The sequence below is a fragment of the Gymnodraco acuticeps genome, unplaced genomic scaffold (genome assembly GCF_902827175.1).
Source record: "Gymnodraco acuticeps unplaced genomic scaffold, fGymAcu1.1, whole genome shotgun sequence".
In the NCBI taxonomy this organism is placed as follows: Eukaryota; Metazoa; Chordata; class Actinopteri; order Perciformes; family Bathydraconidae; genus Gymnodraco; species Gymnodraco acuticeps.
The window spans coordinates 361,162-385,101 of NW_022992149.1; the positions used below are offsets into that span (position 1 = coordinate 361,162).

Sequence of the window (23,940 nt, forward strand, 5' to 3'; positions counted from 1 at the left end):
CCTATCTTTGGTGTTATGAAGTGACTGAGCTCGTGAAATGTCTACGGGAGGGCGGGGGAGCATCGCTGCGGGGCAACTGTGGACCTCTGTCGCCTGTCAGCGCGATTTATATGATGCCGTTTAAACAAATGAAGGGCGGTGCCGGCCGTCAGCGTACCGAGCCGGCCGTCAACGGCCCGCTGACGACCGGCCGTTCTGTGATTCTCCAGGTCCGCCCTGTATTCCACCGGGTCACCGCAGCACCGCGGTGCAGACGGACCCGCTGGAATACAGGGTCTACCGCGTTTAGGAACCGTTAAGCAGAACCGAAATTGTGTATTTTGTATGGGTACCCGGTACCCGGCATTTTCTTATCGGTTCTCATCTGGAACCGAGTTTCGGTTCCCAACCCTAGTCACCAACACAATGGTAAACATAAGCTGTAATGCTGATGCCACATGTTGATGTAGATAGAACACATGCCATACCTGCCGGCTGCCTGGCTGGGTGCACTGTCACCAGACCCATGGGCTGAGGGAGGTTGAAAAGCATCACTGTCTGGTTCTCCCCGTGCCACTTATGAGCTCGCATCACACGGTTGATGTATCTGTCGGTCCAATACACAAAATCCTCAAAAATGGTAATTGCGTGGGGATGTTGCAGAACCTTTTCACAGAGAGTAGCAAAAGAAAAAAAAGGGTCTTACACATGCTATTCAAAAGAAAATGGAAAGTGCTCTTCAATTGTATATAATCAATGTAAATCACATCTCTACAGATAATTCAGACAATTTGTTTTTCTTCTCAAACACTCACCAGGTCACTGGCCAGCACTTGTTTTCTATTGTTGCCATTAAAATCGCAGTAATCAATGAAATCCAAGTAGGCATCTGCAAAGTACAACAGATTGTTTGGATAGTCTATGGTTAGACCGTTGGGCCAGTACAGCTTGGTGCTGACGATAACAGTCCTTAATTTGCCGTCCATGCTGGCCCTCTCAATGCGGGGGTTTCTCCCCCAGTCTGTCCAGAACATCAGATGAGAGCTGCAAAACAAATGATCGCGTTTAACACCAACTCCTTTGATAATGAAAAGGAGAATGAATTCATAGTTTTAAGACAAACATGTTTCTTAGTATTTCACTGACCTGTCCCGCGGGTCCACCACCAGAGCTCGAGGGTTGGTGACATTTTCACTGACTAATACAGTGCGGTGGGTGCCATCCAGTTTAGACACTTCAACAGTCTCCAAGACGAAGTCAGTCCAGTACAGGTTCCTGCCCACCCAGTCCACAGCAAGGCTCTCTGTTACTGTCACTCCACTGTCAAATACCTGTGACCAAGAGACTCAATGTTACTCAATATGTTCAGTTATTAGGACAATTACACTAAGTATTAAGCTATGAATAAATACAGAATGATATGTATTATGTTGTAGGTGACTTTCTTTGACACTTTTGTCTAAAGTACAATATAAACTTACTTATATTGTGTTGTAATCTGCTTACACCACTGTTTAATTGTAGTTATATTCATTCATCAATATTCATAATGCTTTTCCACAATAATCTTAAACAATATAAAGCATTTTATAATGACATATAAGGTCATCATAATGACTGACTTAAAGGGTCATAGTGTGTTATAATCGCAATTGTTATTAAGTCCATTATAAGCATTAACTGCCTAGTATAAGCTTATTATAAGTCGCTATACATTTTGTTTTAATAAAATAAAAAAGTGAAATACAAGTGAATGATCAGCAATTACGAACTATTGTGATACTTGAACTTTAGGTTATTATAAAATGCTTTGTAATGTGTTATGATTATTGTTACTGTTTAAAGTATTATAAACGATTTACGAGTTTTATAACCATGATTATGAAGTGTTATAATCAGATTTTAATGCATTACAATTTAAGTACTTGTCTAATGGATTATAGGCAACAAGTGTTTCTGGTAATAACCCACTCACCACAGTTCTGTCACTGCCGTTCTTGTTAGCACTCCAGATTCTGTCCTGGCTGGTGTCCGACCAGTACACACGGTCAGTGGCTGAGTCAAAGTCTAGGGCCACGATGTTGCGCCCATCTCGGACCAGTGATCGGACCACATTGGGCTGAGCGGTTATGTCATCTTGCACAATCTGATTTCGACTGGCAACTAGCAGGAACGCCTGCCGAGAATCTGCAAACAGACGTCAAATCTCTGTTACCTATTTTTCATGTCCATTCTCATGCTAATTAGTGCACTTATCAGCGTTTTCATGTCTACCACAAGCATACAACAGGACTATTAAGTAGACCCTACTCAAATGGCAATCCTCTGGGAATGCACTTTTGTCCAAATAATGAACTATTGTATTGCAAAGCCTTTCAGCAGGTTATCTGTGTGGAAGAGGAGCTCATGTCAGGCACGCTCCCCCATAAACAGCCCTTTGTTGGCGCTAATTACACCAGTGATGGCCAGTGAGTGACACATATGTTATTTGTGTTATCTAAAGAAATCAGAGCAGCAACGAGAGACATGGGAGAAGAAAGACGGTGTGTCAGTCCCCTAGTCCGGTGGCCAAGCTCCCCCTTAATAACGGCCCATTCCTGCACGAGATATGTGCTCTACAGGCATCATGTTGACAACCGTGTAGCTGTCGGTCTGATCATTTGCCAATTTCCTATTTTACTATATTATGCAATTATAGGTTGTTATTTACAGGTACCACGGGAGTAATTTGGTCCCTGAAAAGAAGTCTGAAGCCATATCCCTCCTCACCTGAGGCCTTGCAGGTACGCTGGTCTGCTTCCAGCATGTATCCATCCTGGCAGTGGCAGCGGAAAGAGCCTCTCTCATTAAAGCAGTGCTGGCTGCAGAGTCCAGGGGGGTTACACTCATCCATATCCTCACAGGTTTTGGAGTCATTGCTTAGCTGGTAACCAACGGGGCATGTGCACTGGGCCCCAAAAGGCCCTTGGATACAACCGTGGGTGCAGCCAGCGTTGTTGTCAGAACAGCTCTCCTGATCTGGTTTAAAAGCATGGAAATCAAAATTTACAATCCAAAAAAGGAAAATCAAACCTTGTGAAAGATCACATATTTAACAGAAATTCAAGATCTAACAAATTCTCAATGTCTCAATGATCATTTATGAACCGCAAAGCTCTAACTACTTCTGTAATTGTCTTTAAAATGCTACTTTAAGCCAGAACTATTTGCACATATAACCCACACTTTGATTATGTTTTTCAAAAAGATCAACATTTAAAAAAGGTGAAAATCAAAGCTATGTCAAGTATTTCTACCAGTGATTGAGAGTTTGTTCCTACCTGGCAAGGGCTCATCTGAAAGTGGTGAGAAAGGCAAGAAAGGAAGATCACAGATCATCAGGTTAATACAGGTCAGATCACACACATGCATGATTTGAACATAACAATCGAAAGACAAACGAATAACATTTAACACAAAATGCCTGTGAAATGTGGCGCTGTGTTACAGAATACAAGAGGAATGTCAAATTAAATAAAAATCAACGGAGCGTTTGATCCTGTTTGTCATGTCATGTGAAATCTGTATTACATTTGAGAAGGCCAGCAAACATAGAAATGTAATTAAACAATCAAGTACTTTTGAAAGATGAGAAAAAAAATGTAGGCTGACAAAGAGAGCAGAGATCAGACTTACTGCAGAGAGGAGACTCGTCAGCACCGTTGGGGCAGTCGGGGGTGTTGTCACACACTGTGGTGAGGTTGATGCACACACTATGGCCGGGGCACTGCCACTGCCAGCTCGGACAGCGGAAGGGCGGCGTGGGACAGTCTTTTTCATCACTCAGGTCCCTGCAGTCGTTGTCCCCATCACAGATCCAGCTGCGTAACACACAGTTGCCGTTGTCACAGCGGAACAGTGAGGAGGGGCAGGTGCGGGGGGGGCAGGCCTGGTGCTCGTCGCTGCCGTCCTCACAGTCTGGATGACCGTCACACTCCCAGGTAGACGGCACACAGCTCCCGTCTGACTGACACTGGAACTCCCTCTCATGGTGGCACATCCCTGGGGGCCTAGTAGCTGAAACACATGAGAAAACACCACAAACAACTTGTTAGCAAAGCCTAAAAGTAATGAAATTAACTTAAAATAAATAACTTGTTAAATTATCATTCTTATTCATAATTATGCATGACTGAGAAATGCTTTAGTAACACGACCTATGACCTATAGCCCGATTTAAATACTTACGACAGCCTTGCTCGTCTGAGCGGTCGCTGCAGTCAAAGACCCCATCACACCGGTAGTAGGAGTTGACACATTGGTGGCCAGTGGAACACTTGAACTCGTTCCCAGTGCAGTTGTAGACTGAAAAAAATCCAGTTGGGAATGTTAAACCTGAGATTGACTGTTTGTGCAACACAAGTAATGGGATCAATATACTAAGAGGCTTGAGGAATTGTACAGAGCATTCAATTGACCTCTACAACTTCTTGAACCTGTTTGGTTAGCACAAACAGGTTTTTCTGAATGAATGAATGAATGAACAGATTCATTAATACTTTTCTTTCTTCGAAAATGTATGACTCAACGTCAGATGCAGAGCTTAAACACATCTTAATATTGGTGGGAAGAGAGTCTACATGGTTATGAGACCTGAAAAAACTAAACAGTTTAAAGTTATTAAATAGAACTTAATAAAATATACAAACGTTTTTGATGTTTTTGAAAGTAAGCACCAGGTGAGTCTATCATGTGACTTTAAGTATGTTAAGATAAAACTGTAATTCAGAAAGATACTCACTGCATCCCTGCTCATCCGCCCCATCCACACAGTCCCTGTCCCCGTCACAGACGTAGCTGGGGTCTATGCAGCGGTGGTCCGGACACTGAAACTGCCCCGGATGGCACGTGCTTGCCAGATCTGACAACAAAAAGTGTTAAACACCATATGAGCAGTGGTGGAAAATAACATTGAGTAAATGTACTCTCGTGCAAAATAGGTACAATTTAAGGGGCTTGTACGTTACTTAAGTATTTATAATTTATGCAACTTTATACTTCTAATCGTTCAATGCATCTCAACTTGTAAGTAAATTCTAGGTGCATTTCTGTAACTGCTTTGTCTTAAAACTTTGATGAATTATGAGATTTTTGACTATTTATCTTCTTATCCTTTTTCCTTTTAAGTATATTTCAAAAGCTGTTTTTGGCTTCTAATCTTTCCTGATCTTTTAATTTTCTTACATTTTAACTTTTTTTTCATACATACAGTACATACTGTACAGTATGTGCAAAAACACTTAACCTACATTTTAAGGGACTTGATTTAGGCGTGGCAATCAATATATGCACATTGTGTCTAGCCTCAACAGGGATACTCACGGCAGTCTGCTTCATCCGAGCTGTCCCCACAGTCATTATCAGTGTCACACCTCCAGGTATGTGGGATGCAGCGGTGGTTGGTACAGGTAAACTGATTAGCAGGACATGTTCCGGGCACCTGCGTAGGGCAGTTTACCTCATCGCTGTTATCAGAGCAGTCATTGTGCCCATCACAGCGCCATCTCGTAGGCACGCAGTGCTTATTGGCACATGTGAATGCAGACGGGGAGCAAGTGGTGTCTGCAAAAAGAGATTATTATATTAAATCAATTCTAATAATATTCAACAAAAAGTCAGTAAAAACACAGGAGCATAAACAGGTTTTTACTGCATTCAGGTCAGGCTAATATAATAGACTACATTTACAAGAAAAGCATTACTGTTAATTCCACAGTTTAGTTCGTCACTGTTGTCATGGCAGTCATCAACACCATCGCATCTGTAGCTATTTGGTACGCATTTGCCGTTGCCACAGGAGAAGGAGTTGGCTCCACACTGCAGCGTGGGGGGCTCACTGGAAGGGTCTTCCACACATGTCTGCTGGTTGGGCAAAAGCTTCATGCCATACGGACAGCCACACACCCTCTGAGAGTCTGGGGCCGGGAAGCAGAAGTGGCTGCAGTCTCCGTTAGGATTTGTCTGCCTGTTGCAGAGATTGGAACCTGAGAGGATGAGTGGAAAGTCATTATCGGGAATATGACTGAGAGGAGTGAGCCTCAGCTACACATGAATGGTGTAGAGAAGTGAGGAAAGCTACTGACCAATCTGAGAGTTGGAGCTGAAAGACTTGACATGCATGATGTGGCTGATTCCTCGTCTGATTATGACCATCTCCCCACCATCGGTCTTGCGCACACGTACAATGCCACCCAGGCGCCAGTCAGTGAAATATGCATAGCCTTCAAGTAGAAAAAACCCTCAGTGAGCTTATCTTTCATCACTTCCTTGGAACACTTATTGCTCTTTTGACATGAACATCATTAAAGCAAGAACCACAGTTCAAGTCGATGCGAGGGAAATAAAATCCCTCTTTATTTTAAATAAATTAAAAGATTTTTCCAGAACTTTTTACCTTCAAAAATAGTGAGGCCAAACGGATGGGAGATCTGGGTTATGCGATCCAAAGAAATCCTGTTCCGTCCGTCAAAGTTGCTGTGCTCAATTTTGTCAAAGAAAGCATCCACCCAGTACAGACGCATTGAGCTGGGTGGAAATAAAAGCAAGAGCAAGAGTTGGAAATAAGCCATACATGTTTTCAGGCACCACATAATGTATGAGCAATACTACACAATATGTAATGAGTTGAAAAGTGTTTTCTTGGAGTGTTTTTGAGACATGTGGCAATAATAACTCACCTCCAGTCAATAGCCAGGCCATTTGGCCAGCCAAGAGTTGTGTTGACAATAGACAAGGCATGTGACCCGTCAGCCCAAGCCCTCATGATTTTCGCTGGCCGGTACCAGTCAGTCCAAAAAATATAACTGTTGAAGTAAAAAAAACAAGCATCAATTTAATATTTTATTCAAAAACAAAATAATTGGAAACATCTTCTGTGCCTTGCTGACAAAAACTCCTATTTAGGTTGATGTTATTTTGGATACTTCCACATTAGAGCTTTTCTGTTTAAGCCAAGTTCTTAGTGTTAACTACAATACTCCCCTTCACACTAAACTAATCTATCCTGTTAGACACAAAGGCCTTATGACCTTAAGGCAATATAAATAACTAATTGTTCTAAATAAATCAGTTGTTTAATTTCAATAATTTTACGTTTTTTTTATAGTTTTTATATTCAAACCTGTATTATAACCATCTCTGGATAGAAGCAAAATACAAATATTAGCTTCAAGTAACTACAGCCACAAAAGTACAATGTATTATCTAGTCTATTGATTTACCCAATGAGAGGATGCACCACGATAGCCCGAGGGTTGTTGAGGTTTCGTATGATGGTTCTCCTGGACTTATCAGCTATCTTCATGACAGATATGCTCCTGTATTGCGGGTCAGTCCAGTAGAGGTTCTTTGAAATCCAGTCGTAAGCCAGGTCCTCCACGCCATCCACTCTGTTGGCTGCCAGTACCTCCCTGCCTGTGCAGATCAAAGCAGTCAGAGCACCGTTTAACACAGAGATGAAAGAGGAACACATTTAAATAAATAGGCTGTCAGCTTGCATTTTCTCCATGTGGATGGGACAGAAAAAACTAGAGCAGCTCCAAAAACAACATCCCTGATCAGAGCAGCGGTGAATCTTTTTTCCAAGTGTGTGATGTGACTGCTCGTCTACACCAGTAACTACTTTCTACAGCCTTGGTGATAGATTTGAAATTAAATATTAAAACTGCTTGGTGAAACAATCTAGATTAGCCTGTCCTGGTTTTTTTCAGGACATTAGTTTGAGATGTAAGTTTATTATATGATCCTTTTTCCACTGTCCATACTCCTATCCACTCCCTCCCCCATAGTACCAGTCGGCCCCATCAGGCACTCCCTTAACTCCCTGTATAAGCCTGGCTCAATCACATGGTAGAGCTCTCTGAAAGGAAGGAAATTATCCAAGGATGTAAGCACAGGGAAAACACTGGAAACATATTTTGCTGCTTATAGCTTTTTAAACAACACAATGTATTTCCTTTTGACTTAATGCAATTGTTATGCTGTGAATGAGGGCAGGTTATTCTGAACAATTCAGCCAGAGAGGACAACAAGATGCTCACCAGTCCCATCCACTTTTTGTTTATAGATTATGTCTTTGGCTGTGTCTGAGAAGAAGATGGAATCGTCTTCTGCACTAAAATCCACCCCGACAAAGTACGACGGGGATCCAGTGACGGGCAGGATGATATCCTCCTGAGAAGAGAGGTTAAAGGGGATCCCTCGCACGGCCAGCTGGCTGGAGAACAACAGAAACTGCCTCACAGCTGGAGATAGGAGATCAGAAACAAAAAAGAAATTCAGCCTTAAAAAAAACATTTAAACAGAAAATAAAGGGTTAAATGAGACACAGCTACATTTATTACATATTTAGGGTGTTAACTATCATTTTCCCCTAAGTAATAAGAAATGTATATATATTATTTTCTTACGATAACACCGCTTGCCATCAGCATGTATGTCGTAGCCCATGCGACATTTGCAGCGGTAACCAAGGCCTCCATTGTCACTCCTGTGACTCAGAACACAGATCTGCTCACATCCACCTCTGTCTACACTACAAGGGTTAGAAACTGGAGAAAAAATACAAGAACTTACATTTAATAACTGGAAAAGTTATATGAAATGTGTCACATATATTGATTTTCTTTAAATATAGCTATTTATGAAGTAATACTAGCAGTAGCACTAGCATATAGCAATTAATACTAATATACATTGCAGGAAGAGGCATACAAACAAACTTGGCTAATTTGAAGCTTCCATATATTTACGTTAAAGCTTTGAACATCTATATTCTGAAAAATACCAAGCTATTTTATTGAGGCACTTACCATATGGCTGTTTCAGCTGATGTATGACTGCTACTCCGTGTGGAGTCTGAGATGTATTGAAAACAACTTGGGTACTGCTGTCAGAGAACTTGTTGGCTGTCATCACGGCCATCTTGGTCCAGTCCGTGAAATAAACACTGTGTTCAAACAGACTGATGCCAAATGGGTGTGGGATCACAGCACCTCCATGTACCACCGTTTTTCTATAACAAAAAGGAGAACATTGATTTATTTGAATATAAAAGCATGGACCTTTTGACTTTTTTACCCCAAAGAAGTCTTGGAGATTTGCTTTAATGTTTTTGTTGTAAACATATTTACCGATGAAGGCCATCATATGTTGCCGTTTCAATATAGTCATAGCGACTGTCAACCCAGTAGACGCGCTTTTCTTCGATGTCCAGTGTTATGCCAGCTGGCCAACCCAGTTTGGTTCTAATAATCCCATAACGGTTGGTGCCATCCATGAAGGCCCGCTCCAGCCCTGGTTGTCCATTCACTGCCTCCCAATCTGAGAAGAACATATACCTGTAAAAGACAAAGATAAAGTAAAAACTAATTCAAAGTTCAAAGGAATTTGTTGTCATATGCACAGCTACAGTGAAAGACTCAAATCACAGGCTCCTCCAACAATGCAACATCAACAGAATAAAAAAACTATGAAAATAGTGCGAGTAGAAATAACATATAGTGCGAGAGAATGTTGCAGGATTTATGTGCAAGTCATGCAGAAGATGTTAACGAAATGTAAATCAAATAGAATAAGATGAGTGCTAATGTAGAATGTCATATATCTTTTGGGGAAAAAATACTTTCTTCTTGTTAATAAAGTGTGGCATTCACATTGCCCCATTATTTCCCCCAGGTGGGTGGCTGTGCATCCCACCGCAGAGCTGTACATTATCTTAAGCAATTTATCCGTAGCCACCTGGCTCCCCTCCCCCTTAAACCATACTATTGGATTACAATGAGGGTCATCACTTACATTGCTTCTCACTAATCCACCCAGGGCAATCTGCTAATCTCCCACACACCCCCCATTATTCCACACCAATGGAGCACGACAGATACTGTATGTGGGGTTCGGGAATGCGTTGACAGATAGATGGATGGAACCTGGGAGATGTGCTTACCCGACAGTGGGGTCCACCGCCAGTCCTCTAGGGTTTCCCAGGTTTTCAGTGATGAGTGTGACCCGGTTGCTGCCATCAAAGTCCACCATGTCAATCCTGTTGACGCTGGACTCCACCACATACAGTTTATTGTTCACCCAATCCACCGCCAAGTTCTCGGGGTAGTCAACCGATACATTTAAAACCACCTGCATATTGGAACCGTCCATATCCACGGAAAACACCTGTACACAAAAGACGCCATTGTTAGCAGGATATTAGCTCTAAGGTGGTCGCTGCTTCTAGAAATCATGGGAAGATATTAAAAGATAAGTTCACATTTTTCCAAGTGTATCTAAATACAATACTTGCATTCCTGTAGGTACATTACAAGTGCAATTGGTCACTGTAGTTGTTCCCCCTGTTCATACTGGTCACAAAGAGACCCATTCTTAAATCGATTTCGATGTAAGAGACAAAATCCCTAGCTCTTGTTCAGAGAAAAAAAAATACTAGAGGGTATCTTTTAAAAGCTTAATGGACAGTGCCTTCTTACTGCACTACTGCAAACTAACGGTAATGACACAAGGGAATGTTGCACTAACAATGCTGCAATTTTTACATACAGCAACTTTAACTTCTTTAAAAGGGGATCAGTTTGTTGCCAGTGTGATAAACAGGAGAAACCACTATGAACGAACAGTAAACATAATTCATTAAAAGTATGTGAACTTATCTTCTAAGAAGGATAGATGAGAAGCTAACACAGAGAAATACATTTGAGAAAGTAGAAGGGGGAGATAGAGAGATTCTTTTTGGCTTGTCTGATGATTCTGTCTTGATGAATTTCTGTTAAGCCTGTAAAGTTTTTTGTTCCTGATTTTGCCACTCTACCTATGTTACAGTATCATGGCCCTAGTTTCTCAGACTTGAAGCCTTGGCACCATGCAGCTGGTTAGAGGGGTTACAGCTCTGAGCAGCTCTGCTTCTTTTGAAACAAGATCCACACGTCGTAAAAGCAGGATTTTTCAACTGACCTGTTTAAAGAGAAACTGAAGATGAGGAAATAGCCTGATAGTGTAGCCTTTTTTCGGTGTCATTCACATGCCCTGTGTGCGCTTTGCCCACTTTAATCTGACATTCTGCCATGGAGGTGGCTAATATACACACATGCCCAGTAAGAGATACGACCTAGCCTTTCAGCCCAGTGGCTGCAGTGAAAACCTTCCAGGAGCCAAAGCATAGTCTATACAGAGAGTTTTTAGATAGACAAAGAATGCATATAGATAAACGGTGCCACTGAAAAAAAATACAGCATGATTACTACGAACAAGATCAAGTTACAAAAATTGCACCCTGGTATGTGAACATCAAACCAGCCTATCAGAAGGGTTTCAAGATTAGGTCGTTTGGATTCCATTCCACATCGACTTCCCTTCATTATGACCCAGCCGCAAAGGAGCCAGCAGGTATCCCATTATTATAGTATCAACATTGCTGATATTTTACAAGATAAACCTGGCCAGCTCCAGTCTAATTCAATTATTTCCTCAAACAAGAAAGTGGTCTACTCACGTGAACTTTTACAAAGGAATCACAACATATCATCAAAGTAATGCTTTTTGACAATCACTGCAGTTCAACGCTTCATAATATATAACATTGGATTTGGAAATTGGATTACCTTATTCTGAATGGTATCAGTCCAGAAGATCCTGTGCAGATTATAATGGAAATCCACTCCCACTGCAACTCCTCTGTTCTGTGAATGAACCAAAGTGCGCATGCTGTTGCCATGGACGTCACCGATTAGAAGGTCTCTGCCATTAGAAAATATCAAGAACGGGACTCCAGCTGCAGCAGAAATAAAACGCAACAAGTTAGAAACCTTGCATGGAGAAGTTATTTCAAATGTTCAGGTTAGAAACAGAACCTAATTTGCATTTCAGCATCAAATTAAGATCAGTGGAAATCTACAGAATGTAGCACATTCATTCAGACCCCTGACTCAGACTTGGAAAGGTAGAATACTTTGCCACTATCATTACACTCTTTTCAAAAAGGCTGAAGGCAGAGAGGTCAGCCTCTCAGTCAACACTCTTTCTATGTTCCACAAAGGCAAGGGACTACCTAAAACAACATTTGGTATGCAACAATGCACCAGAAAGAAGTGCAGACGCTCAGTAAAGCAGCCACTGTGGTTGGCAAACTAGGAAGGATGGCTATGCTAACTGACTTCAGTTCGATGGATTATTCGCACATGGAAAATGTGAGCATACTGTCTGTAAGAGAATCTGTTCAAACAAAGAGGAAATGACACTTACTCGAGGAGTCAGCTCTGCAGTGTCTGTGCTGCTCCAGGATGTAGCTCTCTCGACAGCTGCAGCGATGGGAACCGACTCGGTCCTCACACAGCTGGTCACACACGCCCCACATCGAACAGTCGTCAAAGTCTTCAGCATGAAATAAAAATCACAGTAGATGAGGATTTAACACTACCGGTATCTTGTTTGAGTCCATCTACATCTTTTATTATTGTGAGACAACAGTAATGAGGTGTGCATCAACAAAGCTTTATTATTTACTTTAAATTCAGATATGAGAGCAAACTTTTGGAGCATTGTGCTGCTGAGTCTAAGCAATTACATGATTTTATGAGCACTTTTAGATCTTGCAAACCTGTGATGTCTCGGGGAAAAATCCTTACGACAAAAACGGTTCAAGTAGCACCGAAAATGTTCATTTGCTGAGCCAAAGGGGACTTGTATGTAAAAGTATTAGAAATCCCATTTGATTATATGAAATAATTTAAATTGTTGGGCAAGGCTAGGTTAATATGGTCAATAAAGGATTTACACATACCTATACATGAGCGACTATTGTTGTTGTTGACAATGTATCCAGAAGGACAGGAACATGTTCCTCCATCAGGGGAAGCATGACAACGATGCTCACAGCTCAGAGAGGCACATCTCCAGATACCTGACAACACATATCAGTGAATGAATATACTTCGATTGACCAGTTTGCATGATATTAAACGTCACAACGTGTGTAAGAGGTGTGATTGTACTAACTGCAGTTGCGCCCAGCAGTGCTGTTAGTTTCATCCTCTCCCTCTGGACAGTGAGCCGTCCCATCACACAGCTGATCCATGGGGATGCACAGGCCAGACGATGGACAGGGCCATTCACCTGGGTAACACTCCTGCTGTACATTATCTGCAGACATAACAAATTGATCCTTGTTTAGGCTTACACATCCAAAAAGGAAAAACTCAATCCTAAAACAGTAGAGCAGAGGTTTCCTGATTGTACACTGTTGAAAAGGAAAATGTATTTAGTGTGTGAGGAAGCCATACCTCCACAGTAATTTAGTCTAGATCATAAGAAAATTGTGACAAGGATTTTATTTTCAGGGAAATGACTGTCACTTTAAATCGATGCAGGGGAGTGGAGCTTTGAGGGGGTCACATGGGGGCTCACAGAGCTCCTGCAGCCCATCCTCTAAAAACACACACTCTTCACAGCCGTGTGGAGGAATTCTAAAGCCCTTTGGGGGGCTGCGTGATCTTGTGCCACAAAGAGGCATTTGAATAACACACTTAAAGGAGCACAGGCATAGCGTCTTGCTATCCGGAACAAACCATGGAGACTGGAGATGAATCAGGTTCACAGAGTACTCAAGCTGTAGTGTTCTACAAACAGCCAAAAGCCTAACGTTTCTGCTCTTTACAGCAAAAAAACAAACAAGATTTGTGGTTTTTATGAAGTGGTTTCAAAAATGTTGAATCCATACCACATCCTTTTTCATCTGCATTGTCCTCACAGTCGTCTTCCCCATCACAAACCCAGACTTGGTGGATACAACGGCCACTGGGGCAGGTGAAGTAGTTCCCTTTACATGTAGGATATGCTGCAGGTAAAGTGGAGAATATCAATACACAATAAACATTTCAGGAACATCTATCGATAAGATTAGAATCATAACAGACAGTCTGAAAGAGAAGAGAGGGTACATAGACAGAAGCTACATACTGCAGTTTAGCTCATCACTTCGGTCTCCACAGTCATCGTCGTGGTCACAGACGTAGCGTTGAGGAACACACGCCCCGTTATGGCACGGGAACAGGCCCGTATTACAGTGCTGTGCTAAGAAAACACAAGAGAATAAGACAAACAGATATAGTTGATGATGATTTTGAGCAATGGATGGTATTGCTTTTCTTAGGTGCATTTTTTGGAACTCTAAACAATGACTTCCACATGAAATTCGTATTTGCTTACTGCAATTTGACTCGTCAGAGCCATCCCGGCAGTCAACTATCTGGTCACATCTCCCGGTCCGGTTGTAGCAGGCCCCATTAGCACACCTCAGCTGTGTGCACTCAGGGTAATCTGGAAGATTAAGTCATCATCAGGGCGACACTTACCAAGCAGGCAGCTTGACAACTGTGTTCTTCCTAGCTTTGAAAATGTGAAAAGCTTGGCGAATTTGAGGGATAATCGATGGAAATGTAACCCCACCACCGTAACAACAGCGGTTGCCACAGCATTCTTTAGGCAATTGTGAGATTACCACAGTGTGTAGTGCTGTGAGTCTGACCATGTCGGCACAATAATAGCATAGCAGCTGAACTTCAGCTTGACTAATCCACCAAGGAATCTGCAATCAACCTCTGACAACAAGAAGCATATTGTGGCCCGTTCTGTCAGTCAGCAAGCCTCTTAATCTCAACAAAATGATTAAAATGCCACAGGAGTAGGAGATAAAAAAATAAAAAAGGCAAACCAAGACTTACGGCAGTCTCTCTCATCGGATCCATCTGAGCAGTCCGCCAGACGGTCACATCGGTATTCTCCTGGGATGCATGCCCCGTTACTACAGCTGAACTGACCACTGGTGCACGTCCTTCCAGCTGAGGACAGAGTGGAGAGTGACTCAGCAGCACATAAAAAACTGATATTATAGTTCTTTTTTGCACTTAAAACATTTCCTATAGTGTAGCTGTAGGATCTGAACAGGTATTACACTTTCACAGACCATTAAGTGGGTATTTTTGGAGATACTGGAATAACAACTTGTACAAAATGTACACAAAACTTTGAAAAAGCTCCTCCAAAGAATTGCTAATAATGCAACATGTACTTACGGCAGTTGTGCCTCTCATCTGAGCCGTCCTCACAGTCCTCCTCATCATCACACACCCACACATCAGGGATACACTCGCCGTCACTCAAACACTCGAAATGACTCGAGTCACATGTTACCTGAGCTGTGGGAATACACACAGAGCATTTCACATTTACAAAACCCGACTGTAATCTAGCAAAGGGGAAAGTTACTACGTGCCTTTGCTCGTGTACTGTACTCTAGGACCATTTTTTGTTATTTGTACTTTGTTTTCTTTTTCTTTTTATAATTCTGCTTCACTGAATTTATGCAGGTAGGATTATTCTTTACAGCACTAAAGCTAGTTACCTTTTAGTTTAAGAATTCACACAAATAAAATGTTATATGGTGGATTCACTTTGTAAAGTGAGTGAGAGTAGACTATCCTTTACTGAATCCTTCTGGTTTTTAAATCAAGGATCTTAGTATTTCTGATTCAGGTTGGAATGGGTTTTGACTAAACATCCCTACCCTCTCAAGTGCCATGTTAGCCTACATTGTGATATAATGAGCAACTCACGGCAGCCGTGTTCGTCAGAGTCGTCCACACAGTCGGATGTGCCGTCACAGTGCCAGTCACCGGGTATACACCGTCCTGTGCCACAGCGGAACTGCCCCAACTCGCATCCTGAACACAATTCAAATTATGGCAAGAATAAGTGCTTGACTGCAAGCTTTCCTAATGCTTTAACTGTCATTACGATACGATACGATAATACAATACGATAATACTTTTATGGTCAGATCAAGTCTGAAATTTGACTTGCATCACAGCAGCTCCATGTGTAACATCAACATAGACAAATATCAAAACACAATACATGAAAAACAAACAACAAACAATCACTGAGAGAAAACATGCTCAAAGACCCTTTAGCGTGCATTTCATTACATTATTAGTATTCATAATGCTTTTGTCATTATTATTTTTCGATTAAGTCCAAAACTTATTTTTTCTTTTAAAATGTGTGTCATTCTGTCCATCATGGAACCCTAAAAATAATTATTAAAAAGAAGATGAATAATAACATGATTGATACAAATCTGAGTTCTCTGTATTTGATCAAAACATGACGTAAGGGGGATTCCTTTAACTGATGAAGCATGTTGTTAACAGATTTGACAAGCCTTGGAGACAAGCGTGCCAGCCATCCCCCCCGACAGTTACACAATCTTCTCCGTCTGCATTCATTTCAAGATTCCTTTTGATGTTTCCACTGAGTAGCATCTGTAGAGATAAGGTACCACCCCTCTACCTTCTCCTGATGTTTTCCAGGAGAGATTGATTCAGGCAGCATAGTTCAGTGTCCAATAGGAATGTGTACTTCTGATTGTCTCTCTGACAGCCTGATTCATGGTGCGTGCTGTTCCTTTCCAGTCTGAAATGTAATTGGAATAAATAGTGGTACTGGGTGGTACCACATCCATTTTTACCCAAATTCTTCGTGAGAGGAGCTGCGAGGTGGTGATTGGTGGTGCTCGCTTGGGGTTGAGCGTCTATCTCTGTCTTGTCTTATCCAGCATTTAGAAAAATGCTTCCGTCCTAATCAACTAGCTTTCTACACTTGCAAAATACTGTGGCTTCTTTTCAAATGTAATGCTGCAGCACCCTATAGAAATAGCTCTACAATTCCAATATAATGACTTGAAGTTACTAGTTTTAAGTGCAGGAGCACAGGCAGTGACCCCACTACTGTTGTGGCAGTGATCAATCTTTAAAATACATTACATATAGGAGATGGTGACAGACCTCTTAATCTAAATACATTCAACGCAGGATTCATAAATGTTCCAGTAGTTTACACTTGTTTAGGTAAACATGTTGATATACTTTTCCATTACATGTTTTTATAATTCCTTAACCAGTTCAGGTCTTGAGGTGGTCCCCTTTAAGAGCCTTTTAAAAAAGCAATGCAGAGGCCGGTTTTGCTGGGAGTATATTGGTTAGGGGACCCGTTGCAAAGGGGCAACCTCTTCACCTGAGCTGCCATTACCTCATGTGTATAGCTTCATTCAACAGTTTTGTACAGGAGTTGGGGAAATGCAAAAAGTAAAAAAAATTCTGAACCACAACATTTAAAAAATAAATAAATTCTGCTATCAATATATTTAAAATGCATTTATTCACTTAAGAATGGCAATACTGTACATAACCTTTTGCTTTAACCTACTATTATAAAATGTATCTTGATGGTATTTAATGTCAATGATATGAAATAATGACAACATTGACATTTAGATTGATAAACCCCACTTCACAATGCTATTTAGTCATTGGGTTGCATTTTACTTTCAAAATAAAAGCCCTAGACATATATACTGCACCACTACCTATCAGAGCAATTGCCGCGAAACAACTCAACAAAATAACAGCTATGCAAAATGTCTATAAGAAGCGATCTGTGCCCAAATTCCACTTTGTCCGTTTATGTCGGAAATTCGATTGTCTTTTTTTACAAATACATTCTAAAACGGTCCAAATGTAAAACTGTTGTGGTGTTAAGCCACAGCAGAATAGATGTTTTTGTACATATATGGACATGTTAAAGGTTAAGGATTGCAACTTTGAATGCATCTCAAAACAAAACCGTGATTCTTGCTTTTCCTGAACTTCCTGTCCGAGTTAGTGTTGTCAGTGTGAGTGATCTGATTACATGTAAATGTGCTTACCTCGTGCACTTTCCTATTTTTTCATGGCCATTTTTTGTCAAGAGCCAGGTTATGACATCATCAGAAGATGAAATTGGCATCCATCTGCTGATGAGGTGACGATGAGGTCACGATGAGGTCACAATGAGGTCACGATGAGGTCATGATAAGGTCATCATCAAAGCCATTGGCATTCTGAACATGTTTGCAGGTCAAACGGATTTACTTCATACACTTACTTCTACGGAAACCTACATTCATCATAGGAACAATACAGTCCCATACAGACTACTCAAAACATTTACCGTCTTCTACAAAGAAATACGGTTGTACTTTCATTATTCTAACTACGCACAATTCAAGACTAAAACAGACTTGTGCCATGGCTGGAATAATGATCCCAGCAGTGTGTGAGCAGGTGAGCTGCAGACAGGAGAAGGAGCAAGCCGCCCAGAGGCTCACAGAGGCCCAGAACACGCTGTGCAGCAGAAATACTGCATTGGAAGGGGGTATTAAACACTGGGAGTTCCTATATGGACTTCTGGACAAGCATACACGTGTCCTGGCAGAGAAAAACAAGCACTGGGAGGTGAATTGGCCTAAACACGAGAATATGTTGAATACCAGGATCCAGCACAGGGACGGTGTAATCAGGGGTCTGACAGAAGCCAACAAGAGAAAAAATACCGAATTGGTGGGAAAAGAGCAGAGCTGGCAGGATCAGATCCGCCAGAGGGACGCTGCAATCGTGCGTCTGAACAAGGAGAAGGAGTTTCTCTTTCAGAAGCTTGCAGTGACCACAAAAAAATACAATGTACTGAAGTTGGAATCTTTAAACATCCTGGCTGAGAAACCAGAAATGAGTCAAATGGTCCTGCAAGAGAAAAAGCAGTGTCCAGAGTCAAAAATCGGGACAAGCGATAAAAGGAATGAGGAAGATAAAAAGTCACTGGCAGAGAAGTTCAGAAAAGACATGGCTGAGAAAAAAGAAAGCTGGGCTTCTCTAACCAAACTGATGAAGGAGAAACTCCAGAAGATTGAGAACAAGAATACGCATCTGGAGGAAATGCCCACAAAGGTCCTGCCTGAGAAGCAAGAAAGCTTGGCAGAGGAAGTCAACTTGAAGTCTGAAGTCCTCAAACTGGAGGAGAAGGTCACTGAGGACTCGGCTGTGAAACAACATCGCGTGGAGACAGTAGTGGTGACAGAATTCAAACAGGAGGAGACATCCACAAAGGGCCTGGTTGACAAACCAAATTGCTCTGAGATGAAAGTCACGATGATGATCGAAGTGAAGGAGACGGAGGACAACCTGGCCAATAAAGACCAGAGCTGCGATAGCAAAGTGAAGAAGGAGGAGGATGAGGAGAAGGAACAGGAGGAGTTAGGAGAGGCAAGGCTGCAGAAAAAGATAAGCAGAAAGGAGAAGAAACAAGAGAGGAAAAGAGACAAGGAGAATACAGGCCACTGCTAGTTGTTCACGACAACAGTAGCTCCCTTTTATCCCCCCTCTTCACCTCTCTTCCCCTCCCTCATCTTCCTCACCCCACCTCCATCTACCTCATGCCCGTCTTTCATCTGCCCTTCTTCCTTACCCTCTCTATAGTATTTCTGCATTGGGTTTTCTCCTGGAACGCACTTCATATCCAGAGAGGCATTTCTTATGCCCTCTGGATATAAATAAATACCTCCATCCACCTCAACTCCCTCCCTCTGTCCACCCGTCTGCCTCACCCACTGCCCACGATTTACAATAAGTGCAAAACCCATAGAGATTCCAACTCCGAACAACGACAAGTATATATTCACTTCAAGCAAGTCATTCTGACCTGAAGTGAATATATCTGCACTTAGTGTTGGTGCTGGTGAATCAGATAAAAGTCCTAAATTAACTTTTTTAATTAACTTTTTAATGTGTTTTAATTGTATTACCAAGGTACAAAAAGCCATGCATTAAAGTCAGATATATGCATTTTCATTTAATACAAATAAACTAAAGCATTTTCATTCAAAAAGTCTATGTTCAATATCTCCACCTCACTTAAACATAAAGAATATACATACATTGTTATATGATATTGTGTTGACTAGAAATGTAAAGTACTGCCAAATGTGAATAGTACACTGTGTCGTTTAAAGCCTGGCATTCTCTGATCAGAATGATTGTCTCAGATTAAGCAGCCAGTAAAACACCAAACTGCTTTACGACCTGCATGTTTAACTCCTTCAGCAGCTACCTAGGAGGCAAAGCTTTTTTCCTGCTCAGTTTACTAATGATAAAATTGGCCACAATCTGCTCAAAGGGAGCCTTTGTTGCAAGGCAGTGATCCCAGAGGTGTCAGCATCATCTATAGCATGGAGGTAAGGGCAAGTGTTGTGTACAGTTTGAAAACTGCAAAGAGATGAGCTCTATTCAACAAAAAAATGTTTTCCTATAACAATGAAAGATGGATTAGAAAAAAACAAAATACAATCGTGTCATTAAACGGAACATTGATGTAACAACAAATGGTATTGGAAAAAATTGCTCATCAAATGGATGAAACACAAAGATAGTAAAAGATCAAGATGTTCAGTCGCCATATAGACCAAGCTGGATAACCTTAAAGCACGTATGCCAAGGAGAAACCAATCTGCTGGAGGCTTTCACATGCAGCCTGTGTTTCCCGACAGTATTACTTCTGGGAAAGGTGACAGATACACTGAAGCTGAACCTTTCAACAGCACTATCTTATGCAAGGGCTCTTCTTACATTCTGTAAAGAACGTCTTTGTAACTTTTCCTTAATCCTCAAATGTCTTCATCCTGACAACTCACAATTTTGCAAGTCAATTAATATTAACAAAGGTAAGAGCCAAGGTGAACTGTGCAAAACTATTCGTAATAGTGTTTAGCCTGAGTCAGATTATGAGCTTTTTTTGGGTGTTTTGTGGAATTGAATGTTTTCCTTTTCCTTCTTTTTAGCCTTGTCTTTCCTAATTAGCAACTTAAACCCACAGCAGGAGAGAGCACCCCACTATCCATGCAGGAAGACAAGGAAGCCTTACTATTGCCCAACAAAGAAGAGTAGTAGAGGAATTTTCGTTAGAATGAAGCCCCCCATACGCCTTTAAACCCCACTGTGAAATTACAATGGCACAAAAGAGGTGCCAGCAGGGATGCAAACTCATAACTGGAAGTGTCACCCTAAAAAAGTACTCAGTAGTTCCTGCGATAAGGTGAAACAAAAGTTGAACATAAGCTCCCTTGTCATGGCCACCCATTAAGAAAACACCTGTCCACACTACCATGTCTTTCTTGTGATGTGGGGCGCCTGAAGGATGTTTCAAAGCTTTAATCAATACCGCCTTGTGTTGGTGCAGGCCCCTGCACTCACTGAATGCGTGTGGAGAAAAGGGGCTGCTGGCAGCATGAAACGCTGGACCCATCCATGCTGTCAGAGCGGAGTGCTGCTGCCTATTTCATATGGAAATCAATGCAGCAGAATGCAGTCAATTGCCAAACAAGTGACTTTGGCTCTCACTGCTACACACAAAACATTGAAAAACCGAGGGGCTTTGGCAGTGGCATGGGAGCAAGGGGGAGGAATAAATAGAGTGTGGACTAAAGGCTTGGTGTGGTTGAAATTGAGGAAAACCCAACATGGTTTTTGGTACGTGCCCTAACAAAAGCATGAGTGAAAAGAATCATAAATGAAGCTGTCACAATGCGATGAGACAGCCACAGGACAACTTATTTCTCCTGTGTACAGTGAGTCACCGCTCACCGTTTATCCTCAGCGTCTGTAACCTGGGGGCTGCTGGAAAGGAAAGGATTTGCTCTCGATTTGTGCCAACTGTGTCCCCGTTTCGAATGCAGTGTAACTGTTGCACAAGGATTTAGGCTCCTATACCGGATAGAAGCCGGCATGCGTGAGGTTTAACATGCACGTGCAGGCAACGTTTTTGAGTCTTTAAAAATGTTATCACAACAGAATACTTTTTTACAGTCAATACAGACCGAACGGAAGGATAGGCATGATCGAATCAAGGCACATTAACCCCGGTGACATCTGAATAATAGCTGACGATTGCATTAACAATCTGTTCTTCTGTTTCACATTCCTCTTATGAAGTAAACAAAACGTAATAACTAACACCATTAAAGGTCTTACTTTGCACTTACTATGTTATTCGGAGCTCAGTGGCAAATTATTTACAGAGAAAAACAACTTAATGTATAGGGTCAAAATATGTGTGAAACAGCAAAAATGGCAAAAGATGGTTAACAAAGCAGTACCGTGAAATCCCCTCAAAATGTCACATTAGCTATTCATGTCGGTGTAAGCATTCTGCAGCAGTATCAAGGCCAACGACTGGATAATGTGTTACAAAAGGTCATGGAATAACAAGTATCAAACTAAAAGGTTTTTATGGAGGATCAAACAGGGTTTAGAGAATGTATCCAGAAGTGACCATTCATTCAGTCCCACACCACCAGGAGGAACTTGATAACATGGAATGGTTATGAAACTAGGTCAACAATAAATCACTGAGAATTTTATAAAAAAACTGTCTACATCACTATTTACTAATCACAAAAATCCAAGCTAATGATCACTATGAACATGCTGACAAAGTTTACTGAGAGTCTGTGGTTTTATTCAAGTGGTCATTTTGTACACCTCAGTAATCATCTGCAAATGTTAGCTACACTGTGACTGCTGTAATTCAAAGGAAATGCCAGCTGAATTTTCTAAATGCTACAGTCTCCCTGTCAACACTGTTATATTGTCTTTTTGGCATAGACAGTCCAGCTTTTCTTTCATGTTTGTGTGTCTGTTAGACAGTGAGGAATTTGGTCCAGGATATTTTATACAAATATATATAAGAAAGCTGTAGCCATGACCTTTCTCTTGGTACAGTTTTTACTCAACTCCACACTTCTCCTTAAGTAGAAATGGGTTCATTCTGCAGCAGCTGCAGTGTAATTAGTTGCTTGATTCACACTAAGGAGCTTACATACTAAGGGTTGAGCAAAAAGAAAGCAGATTACAATTTGAGAAGTAGGCTCTAGCTGTGCTACAAACGCAGGAGACAAACACAAGACTGTCATGTATAAGAGCAGTATCTGAGTGTTTTATTCCTGTCTGCTGTCTTACATTAGGAAATACATTTGCTCCTGAAGCTAGAATCAAGTTTTGAATTAGTGGTTCGCAGCGTCAAATCTGCTCCACTGAATGAGATTTGTACCAGTAGCTTTCAGTCCTCACAGATTGTCTGTAAGTCACATGCTCTTTTCTGTTACCTAGCAACAGTAAAGCTCAGGCAAAAGTTCCTCAAGAGAACTTCCAATCTGTCTGAGGAAGGCTTTGTGCTCAACCTTTAAAGTAATACTATGTGCTACAATGTTTAGCTCCAGAGCCAGAAAAACATTACTTAGTGGCCACGACACAATTACTGGAGGACATTGTGTAATTAATGTAACGGTGGGTTTATTAACAAGGTTGTTCCTTTGTATTTCATTCATTTAACCTGTTTGAATTACCATTAGGTACTCAAAATATATTGCTTTATCCTAAAAATACATAGGCTAATCATTATCAATCAGCAACACTTCAATTCCCCATCACTGTTTTGTTTTGATGTGCAACAAGTGCACAAGGGAATAGCACAACAACTCAGCAGGTCCTCAATGAATCATTCAGCTGACAGCCTGTGTGAACCAAAGAAACGTGGAAGCAAAATCCCACTACTCACCTTCAGAGTGGCACCATCTCACAGAGCATATGAAGACGAGGAAGAGTTGTAGCAGCAGTGCTCTCCACATTCTGGCTGGTCCGTCCAGCTCCACTCTGCAGATGGAGGAGCTGCAGGGACTGGGGCTGGGATGCTGGTGCTTTCTTCTGTCTGCCTTTCTTGGCCCGCTAGTTGATGAAAAGGGGCGTGCACAAAGGCCCGGGACAGCCCAGCCGCTCCCCCCAAGCCTGCCTCGGCCCTCCGGATAAATCCCTCTGGCCCTGGAATCTGCATAATACCATGCAGCCAGGTCCGACTTGTCTCGAGCATAGTGCCAGTGATTTTCACTCACACGGGGCTATATCCACGCTGTTTACTTGCCCCGCACTTGGGAGGTTGCACACGGTCACTTGTAAAGAAAAATAATGATGGGAGTTAAACAAATACAAACTAACGAATGAA

The 23,940-nt window shown here is 41.6% G+C and overlaps 1 protein-coding gene across 1 annotated transcript in view; it reads right to left on the reverse strand.

Moving 5' to 3' along the window:
• lrp2a (low density lipoprotein receptor-related protein 2a) overlaps positions 1-23,780 on the reverse strand; it is a 55,819-nt gene extending 32,039 nt beyond the window's left edge. The window contains 32 exon segments of the mRNA XM_034203953.1: positions 468-645; positions 795-1,023; positions 1,126-1,310; positions 1,955-2,166; positions 2,749-2,997; positions 3,300-3,314; positions 3,655-4,035; positions 4,207-4,323; positions 4,760-4,879; positions 5,341-5,580; positions 5,721-6,002; positions 6,102-6,239; positions 6,413-6,543; positions 6,696-6,821; positions 7,239-7,431; positions 8,058-8,261; positions 8,427-8,567; positions 8,829-9,031; positions 9,150-9,356; positions 9,962-10,185; positions 11,625-11,794; positions 12,265-12,393; positions 12,803-12,922; positions 13,018-13,161; positions 13,739-13,855; positions 13,978-14,091; positions 14,227-14,337; positions 14,742-14,858; positions 15,093-15,215; positions 15,633-15,740; positions 23,500-23,701; positions 23,703-23,780. Of these exon segments, the coding sequence (XP_034059844.1) occupies positions 468-645; positions 795-1,023; positions 1,126-1,310; positions 1,955-2,166; positions 2,749-2,997; positions 3,300-3,314; positions 3,655-4,035; positions 4,207-4,323; positions 4,760-4,879; positions 5,341-5,580; positions 5,721-6,002; positions 6,102-6,239; positions 6,413-6,543; positions 6,696-6,821; positions 7,239-7,431; positions 8,058-8,261; positions 8,427-8,567; positions 8,829-9,031; positions 9,150-9,356; positions 9,962-10,185; positions 11,625-11,794; positions 12,265-12,393; positions 12,803-12,922; positions 13,018-13,161; positions 13,739-13,855; positions 13,978-14,091; positions 14,227-14,337; positions 14,742-14,858; positions 15,093-15,215; positions 15,633-15,740; positions 23,500-23,701; positions 23,703-23,780 (5,308 nt within the window).
• Between the last annotated feature and the right edge of the window lie 160 nt (positions 23,781-23,940).